The sequence below is a fragment of the Lytechinus pictus genome, chromosome 7 (assembly GCF_037042905.1).
Source record: "Lytechinus pictus isolate F3 Inbred chromosome 7, Lp3.0, whole genome shotgun sequence".
Lineage (NCBI taxonomy): Eukaryota > Metazoa > Echinodermata > Echinoidea > Temnopleuroida > Toxopneustidae > Lytechinus > Lytechinus pictus.
The window spans coordinates 35,781,831-35,795,121 of record NC_087251.1 but is presented as its reverse complement, the minus strand read 5'-3'; the positions used below and the strand labels follow the sequence as shown (position 1 = coordinate 35,795,121).

At 35.6% G+C, this 13,291-nt stretch overlaps 1 protein-coding gene across 1 annotated transcript; it reads right to left on the bottom strand.

The window, feature by feature from the left end:
- Positions 1–8,415: 8,415 nt before the first annotated feature.
- Positions 8,416–13,016, bottom strand: LOC129265793 (uncharacterized). Its single transcript, XM_064101492.1, has 4 exons — positions 13,002–13,016; positions 10,205–10,334; positions 9,330–9,482; positions 8,416–8,924 (listed from the first exon to the last, which is right to left on the bottom strand). The coding sequence occupies exons 1-4, from the start codon at positions 13,014–13,016 to the stop codon at positions 8,416–8,418; spliced, it is 807 nt and encodes a 268-aa protein (XP_063957562.1).
- Between the last annotated feature and the right edge of the window lie 275 nt (positions 13,017–13,291).

Genomic DNA, 13,291 nt, shown 5'->3' with positions numbered 1-13,291 from the left:
ACTTATAATTTTTTCGAGCTCAGAGAGTGTACTGCGGGCGGCAACGGCTATATCACGATTGCAGTTTCTTTCAGTTGATTTTTCTAACATGTTGTCTGTTTTCTTGATAACTGTTCAACTGGTTTGAGTTATTGCTTGGTTATTCATCTCTATTTGCGTTTCCTGTATTAATTATAATGCCTTAATAACAAAATAATGAGTCTAGATTTGTCATTGTAATGTTCCACGCAGAGCGATTAATGTGGGGTTGTGATCGCTTATTAGAACAGCCACTATACGTATGTGCATAGACCTACTGCGTACTCTGCGGAGCGAGAGCCGATTTTGAGTAATTGTGTAGTCTTATTCCAGGAATAAATAAATAAGTAAAATAATAATTATAACAATGCTCTAAAATTGTTTTGTTTTGTTTTTGTTGTTCAAACTGTGGTGTGATATTATGGTTCGACGCTTATTTTCCAAGATTCGTCAATTTTGACATCCAATAAAGTGTACCGACAGTGGCGTAGGCCTACTTCTGGTAGGGTTTGTGTCTTTGTGGGGCGCGCTGCTGTTCCCCCACCCCCCCGCCCATCCCCCATATTTTCTTCAAAAGGTTTGTGTGTGTGTGTGTGTGCGCGCGCGCGCATGTATGAAAATTTCGATTAATTTGATTTGATTTGATTTGTCAAGTTGAAAATGTAGATCTAGGCCGGATGAGGCAATTCTTGGTAGATCTATTTACATTGAATTGTACTTTTTTCAACATAATTAAAATACTAGATCTAGATCTATATGGTAACTATGTCAGATTTCGATACATATCACCCCGCAACGCTAAAAAAATCCACAAAGAGAGTCATAACAACTTGAGGTAAAATGAATACCACCATTATTGACCTTAAGTCAGCAAACTAAAACATATCATCACTTTGAGTCGATTTTAATGAGGGATATATTACTTTATATACTTCATATATTTTAGGTCAGTTTCACACTAAAGTAAGATACCAACTGCTCCCCCCCCCCCAAAAAAAAAACAAGAAAAAAACTATTATATTAAGATATGGACAGGATATGGGAAGAACGTAATGTTATCTATTCCTGAAAATCCACAAAGAGAGTCATAACAACTTCAGGTAAGATGAATACCACCATTATTGACCTCAAGTCAGCTAAGTAAAATATATCATCACTTTGAGTCGATTATATTAAGGGATATAAGGTAATGTTATCTATTCCTGAAAATCCACAAATAGAGTCATAACAACTTCAGGTAAGATGAATACCACCATTATTGCCCTCAAGTCAGCAAACTAAAACATATCATCACTTTGAGTCGATTTTAATGAGGGATATCTTACTTTAGATACTTTATATATTTTAGGTCAGTTTCACGCTAAAGTAAGATACCAACTGCTCCACCCCCCAAAAAAAAAAAACTATTATATTAAGATATGGACAGGATATGGGAAGAACGTAATGTTATCTATTCCTGAAAATCCACAAAGAGAGTCATAACAACTTCAGGTAAGATGAATACCACCATTATTGACCTCAAGTCAGCTAAGTAAAATATATCATCACTTTAAGTCGATTATATTAAGGGATATAAGGTAATGTTATCTATTCCTGAAAATCCACAAATAGAGTCATAACAACTTCAGGTAAGATGAATACCACCATTATTGACCTCAAGTCAGCAAACTAAAACATATATATTCTCTTTGAGTTGATTATATTAAGGGATATAAGGTAATGTTATCTAGTCCTGAAAATCCACAAAGAGAGTCATAACAACACACAGTCCCATTCGCACGAAATCGCGTGGGCATTGCTGCGTTAAGTCTCCATGCTGCAGAACTACTGGCGAGAAATGTGCGTCTTTAAATATCAACCCCCCCCCAAAATAAAAATAAATAAATAAATAAATGAATAAATGGGAAAAAAATAGTATGAGTAGGTATGATACGTGGATGTCGGACATGCCGGGATAAATTAAATTTCTCTAGACAATGTACACACATGAAAACCATAAAGTGACCCAAAACTTCAAGTAAAGTTAATACTACCCACAAAACCCTCAAGTCATCTAATAAAAAAACATGTCATCACTTTTAGTCAGTTACATGAAGGAATATAATCACACGACTGAGGTTGTTTTATTAACAGTTTTATGCAAAATCATCATATCAATCCCCCCCCCCCCCCCGCTGGAAAAAAAAAGTCATAGACAGGGTATGGGATGAGGTAATGTTATCTCAACATGAAAATCCATGAAGTGAGGCATATTAAACAACATCAAGTTAAGTGAATACTACAGACAGTGACCTCCAGTCACCGTACAAAAACATTCCATCACTTTTAGTCCATTATATCAAGAAATATAATCATAATACTGAGTATTATGCTATATTAATATATCAACTGCACCCCCCTGTTACACCCACAAATGTAATAATCGCCCACAAATGTAATAACGCCCACAAATGTAATAACACTTTACCCACAAATGTAATAACGCCCACAAATGTAATAACACCTTACCCACAAATGTAATAATTTCACCCACAAATGTAATAATGCACTTTACCCACAAATGTAATAATTTTTGATCGCCCACAAATGTAATAAATTTGAAGGGATTTTTGGCGAATCTGTTCTAAACTAAAATCCTATAGTAATGCGTTTATATAGCACAAAAGTGCAAAGTCTTTTTTCCAGACCCGGTCAATGAAACATTATAGTACAATTCCAAAGTCTTTTTCCAGACCCGGTTGTTTCAAAATTATAATATACGTCCACAGTCTGTTTTCCAGACCCAGTTAATTGAAAAATTATAATGCAAGTCCAAAGTATTTTTTTTCAAACCCGGTCGTTTCAAACATTATAATATAAGTCCAAAGTCTTTTTTCCAGACCCGGTTGTTTAAAAAATTATAATATATGTCCAAAGTCTTTTTTCCAGACCTGGTTAATTAAAAAATTATAATGCAATTCCAAAGTCTTTTTTCCAGACCTGGTTAATTAAAAAATTATAATGCAATTCCAAAGTCTTTTTTCCAGACCCGGTTAATTCAAAAATTATAATATACGTCCAAAGTCTTTTTTCCAGACCCGGTTGTTTAAAAAATTATAATATACGTCCAAAGTCTTTTTTCCAGACCCGGCCGTTTAAAAAATTATAATATATGTCAGTCTTTTTTTCCAGACCCTGTAATTTCAAAATTATTATAAGTCCAAACTAAGACACAATAATGATATTCTAGTGGAATGAAATGAGAATCGAGCTTAGTCTTTTCTCCAGACCCAGTTAATTAAAACTGGTGGAAAAGTAACAAAGACCCCAACTCTCTTGTAGATGTTAAATTACATGGAAATATAGCGTAGTCTTTCATCCAGACCCAGATCTTTCAAATAACAAATAGATAAATAATAATAATAATAATAAATTAGTAATAATAAAAAAAGCAAACAAAGACCCACGATCCTATTTATGTTGAATAACATGGAAATATAGCGTTGTCTTTCCTCCAGACCCAGATCTTTCAAATAAGAAATGATGAATAATTACAATAAATTAGTAATAATAAAAAAGCAAACAAAGACCCACGATCCTCTTTATGTTGAAAAACATGGAAATATAGCGTAGTCTTTCCTCCAGACCCAGTTATAAAAGTCATTTAAAACACAACAACAACAAAACAAAGAACCTGCAATCTTATCAACATTGACTAACATGGAAATATGGTGTAGTCTTTCCTCCATACCCAAATATTTCAAAATAACCAAAATCATTTAAAAAAAATAACAGAATCTAAGGCCCAACTATCCTTCAAACTAAAAGAACTTTCAAGAAATAAAAGTTTAGAGAGTTTTCTTTATTCCAGACCTTGTAATTTAAAAAATAAGATAAATGAAATCCTCATAACTAAAGACTCAATCATATTCTTGTGCCTGTTCAACATGAATAAGATGATTGGGGGAGTATTTCATCAACATTTATGTCCGACAAGTTGTCAGATCTGACAACTGTTCCTGATGTTGATTGGCTAAGAAGCAGTGCTACCAGTGTCGGATAAAACGTCAGTCAACAACTCATTTTGATGTTGTTTTTTATTATAAATTTGTTTGCCTGGAAGAAAAATGAACGTTTAATTACATCATTTATTACAGGATGTTAGGCTGGAAGAGGGTTATTTTTTTGTTTGTTCTGTCTTTTTTTCAATAAACTGGTCTGGTGAAATTAAGTATGCGTTATCACAAGGGTTTTATAGTTTGGAAGGTGCTGGGGTCTAAGTTCTAAGATTAATATTTCGCTTAATTTGTATTTTAAAGAGAACTGGGTGAGGGGTAAAGACAACACTCTAAGCCCAAGCATTTCAAGTGGGTTTAATTTTAAAGATTGGTCTTAGCTGTGATTTTTTTTTTCAATATTTGAAAGACTAAGCATAATACTCGTGTTATTCCAAAAGAATAAGAATATGACAAAGTCTTTTGTTTTTAAGATTGTTTAAATCATTTTTAAATTACTGGGACTGGAATAAAGACAACGCTCTAAACATGTGCTTTTCTACATGGATGGTCTTAATTTGAGGATTGTTGGTTCTAAGAATCGTTTTAGAGGGTTGGGTTTTATTGATTTTTTTTATTCTTGAAATAATTGTGTCTGGAGGAAAGTCGATCTTCGACAATCGGTCTTCATGTTATTCCACAGTAATTAGATTATTGGGTATTCGTTTTAGAATATTTGTAAAAACTATTTTATTTTTTTCAAATAATAACCAAGTCTGGAGAAAGGATGTTTGCTTTGCCCATGCATTATTACAATGTTTTGTTTGGGTCGTAGTACTATTTAAAAAAAATGGATGTGGGGTAAAGACATATTTTTTTTACTGGGTGAAACTTTGGAAAATTGGTCTTAGATTTGAAGTTTTTTAATTCAATTTTTAATAGCCGGGTCTGGAGGAAAGACTTTGGACTTATATTGTAATTGTTTAATTATCCGGGTCTGGAAAAAAGACTTTGCACTTTTGTGCTATATGAACACATTGCTATAGGGTTTAGTTTTTAGTTTTAAGTAACCGGGTCTGGAGAAAAGACTACGCTTGATTCTCAATTTACTCTTAGCGCATATATTCACAATATACGCCGTATAAGTTAAACAACAAAAAAGACATTAATTCCACCAGTTTTAATTAACTGGGTCTTGAGAAAAGACTAAGCTCGATTCTCATTTTTTTTCTGCAATACCATTAACGTAACTTAGTTTGTACTTATATTATAATTTTTGAAATAACCGGGTCTGGAAAAAGACTTTGGACTTATATCAAAAATTTTGAAACAACCGGGTCTGAAAAAAAAGACTTTGGACTTATATAAAAAAATTTGAAACAACCGGGTCTGAAAAAAAAGACTTTGGACTTATATTAAAATTTTTGAAACAACCTGGTCTGGAAAAAAGACTCTGGAATTGTACTATAATGTTTTATTAACCAGGTCTGGAAAAAAGACTTTGAATTGAATTTTTTTTTAAATTGAATTTTGAATTGAAAATCACATTTATTTCCTTCAAACAGATACAAAATAATATTTGACATAGTAACGAATACAGTATATATTTTGACACAATTTTGAAGGAGGCGAAAACCCGGAAAGCAGAGCTTGAGTTGGGGTCGCCAACTTATATTATAATGTTTGAAACGACCGGGTCTGAAAAAAAGACTTTGGACTTGCATTATAATTTTTTAATTAACCGGGTCTGGAAAAAAGACTTTGGACATATATTATAATTTTGAAACAACCGGGTCTGGAAAAAGACTTTGGACTTGTACTATAATGTTCAATTAACCGGGTCTGGAAAAAAGACTGCACTTTTGTGCAATATGAACGCATTACTATAGGATTTTAGTTTAGAACGGATTCGCCAAAAATCCCTTCAAATTTATTACATTTGTGGGTAAAGTCATTATTACATTTGTGGGCGATCAAAAATTATTACATTTGTGGGTAAAGTGCATTATTACATTTGTGGGTGAAATTATTACATTTGTGGGTAAAGTGTTATTACATTTGTGGGTAAAGTGTTATTACATTTGTGGGCGTTATTACATTTGTGGGTGCAACACCCCCCCCCCCCCAAAAAAAAAAAAGAGACATGGACAGGATCTATGATATGTTATGTATACATCGAAATCAAGTCGATCTACCTTTGTTTTCATTTTTATCATATTGTTAATTCAAATATCAACTGCCCCCCAACTGCAGCCCTGGAAACCCTACTAATCTAGGCCTCAGTACACTTAATTGGATGTAATCCAAATTGAATTGAATGAACAAATATTTTGGTGATTAATCTTGGAACCATATTATTCAACTACAAATTTTTTTTCCAAATTTTACTCTTTTTTAAAAAGTTATTTATTCGTTCCTGGAATAAGACTACACTATTTCACAAAATCAGCTCTCGCTCCGCAGAACACACAGCAGGTCTATGAATGTACGTAGTGGCTGTTCTAATAAGCGATCACACCCCCCAACTGTGTTTCCCATCGTGAAAGCACTCCATTGCCGCCCGTAGTACACTCTCCGAGCTCAAAAAAATTATAAGTCCTGAACATGACTCTGAGTAAACTGACTTCAAGTCGGTTGACTCAGGGTCAACTTTCAGGTGTGTATCTCCATTGCTGCATATATATATATATATATATATATATATATATATATGTGTGAAGTTATACATGTACTACAGCTTTGGCAACTCTTTTTTTATATTTAAATATTGTGTGAAAGAAATGGATGAAGAGGACAATGGTAGGCGTAGCTTAAATCAAGGTTCCCCAGAGCTATCTACCCTTTTTGGAAAAATTGGTGATGCCGAAAAAATGTCTCTGCCGGGAATCGAACCCGGGCCCCCAGCTTTGAACGCCGGTGCCTTAACCACTAGACCACAAAGGAAATTATAATTGGTATGGTGTCGAAAATCTGTCTATCTGACGGTCAATTGGATCGGGGTCGCCCTATCCACTAACCCGTCTCTGTGGTCTAGTGGTTAAGGCACCGGCGTTCAAAGCTGGGGGCCCGGGTTCGATTCCCGGCAGAGACATTTTTTTCGGCATCACCAATTTTTCCAAAAAGGGTAGATAGCTCTGGGGAACCTTGATTTAAGCTACGCCTACCATTGTTCTCTTCATCCATTTCTTTCACACTATATATATATATATATATATATATATATATATATATATATATATAATATATATATATATGTATATAAATATATATGTGTGTGTGTGTGTGATGGTGTGTGTGTGTTTGAGTTAGTAACTCTGTAGAACATAAAAACGGAAAACTCAATTGTGTCCCCCTATCTTGAAGGAGAGATTTTCGCCCATGTATATATATATATATATATATATATATATATATATATATACCGAATATCATAGGGGAGGAGAGAAAGAAAGTGAGGGAAAAGTAAAGTGAGAAGAGGAAACGAAAGAAAGAAAGCGGAAGTGGAAGAAAATTGGACAAGAAATGAAAAAGAGAGAAGGGGGAAAAAAATGAAATCTGGTCGTTCAGGCGCTCAGGCTTGGTGTGCTTAACATTCCTGTTCACATCATGCAACCGATGTCTGTTACCATGGTTACGCCCCCAGCTTTTACCTCAATACCGTAGCATATTTTGGCCCAAAGAAAATTCATACGTCTCGCCTCATAAGCAACATTCCCAAGGTGGGGGGGGGGGGGAGGAGATACCCCTGTCCCAAGGGATCGCTGTCCATCGCAGTCAGCACATGAATAAGTGAAGGCCACACCGCACACCTTATAATTGGTCTGTGATCTGATTTTTGGAGTAAAACGCAGTGAAATTTGATGCGAATATTGAGGCATGGAACCTCTTACTCTGTAAAGTTCTAAATCATCGTACTAATGCATATGTTGAAATTAATGAATATGCTACCATCCTTATTAGAGAAAGAGAATTTGATATCTAGTTGTAATGACGTCGCAAGATTGGATACGGTTCTACATTAATTTGGCCTTTATTCCAAAATAAAGGCTTGCAATCATCTTTTTTTAATATAAGTATTCTTACAGTTAATTTAAACCTCAAATTAAGATATTATATTCATTCATATTTTAAGAAAATAAGCAAAATGCGATTTCCCCCCAAATCGGACCGTGGACCAGTCGTGAGGTGTGCGGAGGTCTTAAAGCGTAAAGGGGAGGGGTGATGCAGGACTATTCTTCCTTTCACCTTGGAAAGGAGATGCTTCGAACAAAATATACCCCAAAGTTTAAAACGAGTCATTAATCACGTTATCATAATGTCAGAGAATGCTTTTTGCTGCCTTCAGGTATGATATTGTTCTTGAAACATAGTATTTATGCACATCGCAAGGATGCATCCGAAAACTTTGACACCGAATTTTGTTTCAGAGTGAAAGCTCTGTGGCTTCCCAAATTACAGGCTTATGAGAATAATATATTATTTTGTATAAAGCTAAGGTACCTTTTGGTGCCGAGACGACATCTTTTGCTGGTGTGTCTTTGACAGCCAATCTCAGTCTGAGTTTCATTCCAGCAGCTTCTTCGAGTTCTGGAGTTACCAGGAGACTTGTCAAGCCTTGGAAGAAGGTGCTGTCACGGTCGTTACAGGCTTGAATGAAGGCATCCCTGTTGGGCCCAACATTGACACGAACGAAGAAATGAACGGAATCAAACTGAGCCTTACTGAGAAGGGCGCCTTGCTCTTCAAAGAGGGTCTTTAATTTGGCGCAAAAGTCTGTGTTCTCTTTCCATTTTTCCACGTTGTGGCAATTGGCGAAAATTCTCTGCATGAGCTTCAGGATTCTAGGATCAGCTTCAGGAGTAGCATCAGCATCAACCTCTCCCGTTGTTGCAGAATCTGGTAAAGGTTCGATGTCTACTTCCACTTCCATTTCTATAAAAGGAGAAACGATTCTTGATTGTGAATAATCAAGATACTTATCTGAATTTAAAGAATACGTAATTTTGTGTCTCTCACTGGAAAAATGAGAAACTATATACATGATTTTATAAAGGCAAGTGCAGCAATATGCAAACAAGGACACAGATGTAAACATTATGTAAACATAGCGCACGATCTTGCTGAGAAAAGTATTTTGAAAAAAGTATTGTCCTCCCTGTCGAGTATGAGAGAAAACAAAATAGAGGGAAAGATGGAAAAGAGTAATAAGGGAAAGAGAAAGAGAGGGAGAGATCGATATGAGCTACAGAGCCTAGTACATCTGCTTGATCCCATAAACACATATCTAATGATATAGGTCTAATCTCCATCAAAGGGAAAAGAAATACACGATCTCACCCTCGAATCCTGTAGATCCGCCATGTTCCTCATGAGTATGGTCATGATGATAAACGTCTCCAACATGGAATGTGTTTACATCGCCACGATTGATTGTGGCATTTTTCCTAAAAATTAAAGTCTTCCCATCAGCCACGATCGTGGGAGATTCATCTGCAAGATAAAAAAAGTTAATAAAACCATGACAAGTTGATGGGTTAATTAGACAAAATTAGTGATAAAAATAATCCAAGTACGATAGTCCAGGTTACAGATGCCTCGTACTTTTGGTTCGACCCCAATCATGTCAATGTAACACAGCTTTCTCAGCAAGCTATATATCTAGTTCAAGTAAATGGTGATAAGACTAAAATGCATCGTAGTTTTCGTCACTGTAACGGTAGAAGTCTCTGTTTTCAGATGTCGGGAAAAGATCCGACACCTGTCTAGAATGTCGTGCTTGTTTTGTCATTTTTTTCAGCACTGCACCAGAATAGTTAAGCACTTTTTTCATAAATACTGTGATTGCATTAAATTCTGTTCGAACACATTTTAGATCGTTCCCACAACTGACACTATGTTTGAACTAGATCGATTTTCCATTTTTATTAAAACCACTTTGATGTTGATGTGGGAAGCAGACTTTAAATGAGAGGCATGTGATTATCTGAATTACATTTATGTCGTTCTGAACCTTCAAGGCGTGGATGTGGGGAGGGGGGGGGGGTATGCAGCTGCACCCCGTAAAAAAAATAATGAGCGATGACCTTTATTCATTTATCTTTTTTTTGCTTGTCAATTTGTTAGGGTACGAAATGTGTTGCTTGTCGAAATTTTCAGGCACATTTATACCCCGTCAAAGTCAGGCTCTGACCCTCTTTCGGAAGTTCAAATACCTGATGGAGCTGCATCTGAAGGGGGCGCAGGAGCAGGAGAATGAGATGAATGAGGTACACTTGTCTCCTTGGATGGAGGCTGTGGATCAGACGCCCGTCGCGACTTCTTCCAATTTTTTTTCTTTCCCATCTGTGTAACAAAACAAACAAAGAGAGAGAGGTTGCTTGAAAATGGGGTGTATAAAAACCTAAGAAAAAAAATCATTTATTTATTCTTTCCAACGCTCTTTCTTTCTCATTCGTTCCCGTTTTAACTTTCTCCCGATCCTTTCCATCATTCCCATTCTGTCCCCTGCTTCTTATATCGAGGTTCCTTATACGTAAATTCACTTAAATGGATGGTCCGGGCTGAAAATATTTACATTTAAATAAATAGAGTAAAATTCACGGAGCAAAATGCTGAAATTTCATCAAAATCGGATAACAAATAACGAAGTTATTGAATTTTCAAGATTTGCATTATTCCGGTGAAACAGTTCTAAGCATGTCTTCATGAATATTCATTGGGTGGGCTGATGATATCATATCCCCACTTGTTTTTTTGTATTTTATTATATGAAATTAGGTTTATTCAAATTTTTTTCTACCAAGAACTATAACAATATTGGACTGACAACTGATTAGTGCATTAGATATTTATTGCTACAACTTATTTCATCATAATGGAGACACATCACTTACACATGTATGCAAAAATGAAAGAATTATGATTTTATGTAATAACATAAGAAAAAGGAAAGTGGGGATGTGACACCATCAGCCCACCTAATAAATATTCATGATGATGTGCATATGACTGTTTTCACAAAATATTGATAAAATTTAAAATTCAATAACTTTGTTATTTGTTATCCGGTTTTGATGAAATTTTCAGAATTGCGCTTTGTGAATTTTACTCTATTTATTTAAATATAAATACGTTCAGCCCGGACCATCCCTTTAATTTGGTAGGACCCTATGTTTAATTTTCAGTTTCAACCACTCTTAGATTAAGTAAACTTTACGTTTTACAACTGTTCACGGAATACAGGAAATTCATTTTGAAATGAATATTCATCCTGTTCACTGCCAGGGTTGGCGATCCATGTTTCGGATGGATGGGGGGGGGGGGGGGACATCATGATAAAATCATAATACAGACTTTTGAGTGCAAAGTACACTGAAAATTGACAATATGGTATGTTTAACACTATTCTTATGTGAAGTTTTAGAGTGCTCTCCAATGCTTTTTAAAACATATATTTGCATTGCATTTTTTTTAAAGTCGTAAAAATTATTTGGAGGGGCGACCCCCCCCCGATCGACGCCTTTTTTCTCAGCCCCGGAGATTAAGTGCTAAAAATATTTAGAGCCTAAAAAAAAACGAAAAAAAAAACGCCGTTAAAATGACCATAAATATCATCCCAATTTCATTTAATTAATACGCGCATGTAACAAATATTGTCCCATGCAGAGAAATCAATAACTCTTCAGGCACTGATATCTTGAACTTGTCTGCGTGACTATGATTTTTTTCTTCGAGGGTGTTTTATTCTTTCATATGAACAATATTAAATAGGGCCTTCAAATGTAACAAACGATAAAGTCAAGTGATCTTCTTTAAAGAATGCTTCCGAAGTTTTTACAATCACTCTAACACATGAATGCATCATGCGGACATGAATAAATTCACACATAATAGGGCAAATCTTTTCTTTTTGCTTGTCAAAACTTTTGCGTAGACGAAATATCAATTTTTTCCTCGGGAAAATGTGCCCCCCTTGAAAATCCTGGATCCGCCCCTGAGGCAAATGGATAGTATAAGGCGTACTCATGAATATAAAATATTGGAAAGGTCTACAATGTACATAATATTTAGATTGCAATACAGCAGGCGCTGATCCAGGGGGGGGGGGGCACAGGGGGCACGTGCCCCCCTTTGAGAAGCAAAATTAAAAATTTGTAATTTAAAAATGCCATGAAAACAGAGGTGTGCCACCTCTTTTGAAATGAAAGACCCTTTTTTCGGGTACGAATTACTCTTTCGTACGAAATACCCTTAATTTGTGGTTGAAAACCTTTTTTTTTTGCTTGTCAAATTTTTCCTTTAAAACATTTGCCCCCCCCCCCCTTTGTAAAATCCTGGATCCGCCTCTGTAATACAGTATACGTCTGTAATAGTTTTAGCCAAATTGAAATGCAAATAAAGCCTACAACAAAAGAATGGTTTTGTGTTGACTCTCGCATTGATATGGTACGAACTGGTATGAAGTGGGAATTCCAAAAGACCGGGCCAAAAGAAGGGTTCACCAATGCTACCGCCATGGTACACCTTTTAACAAAATACGAGATCAGCGAGGCGTTTTAACTGTGGTTGTAGCGAATGACGACTAATTTTTGTCACGGCACATTTTGGTAAATTGCACATTTTGGCAATTTACCAAAATGTGCCGAATCTATGACATGTTTTGGTAACTGCAGAACATTGACGGCACATTTTGTTAACTTCTCGTAATGTAATGTCGTTTGGTCCGATATTCATTTGCTCCAATACCCACTTCAGGGGCGGATCCAGCCTCCGCCAATAGGGGGGGGGCAATTTTTTTTTCACCCATATTTTCCCCGATTGGCTGCTCAAAGTTGATTTTTTTTATTTTAGTCTAGATGATCGGTGCAAAAAATAGCAAGAATTGTTCAGATTATGGTATAAGCATGAAATTTGGCTGACAGGTAGAGAAAATAGTGCTGAACATTTTTAGCAGGGGGTGCCAACCTGACCTCTTCTCGTATAGCAACAGTTGCTAGGTAACATATTTACCTTGCCAACCACCATTTTTGGAGTGTTATCTACATTTCAAAAACTATATTTTGACTTCGAAGCTCCCAGTTTATAATCACATACCAAGAAACATTCCAACCATGTATAGCAACAGTTGCTAAGCAGCACATTTTCCATAGCAACTATAGATAATATTACGTAATACAACATCTGGACATAATGTTTGAATGAAAGTGGTTAGAAAATTTGTCAAATTATGACTCTGGAGTGAAAGAATATACCAGATCCCTAAAAAGTTCAGAGACAGTCCAAATAATTATAATGCCTGC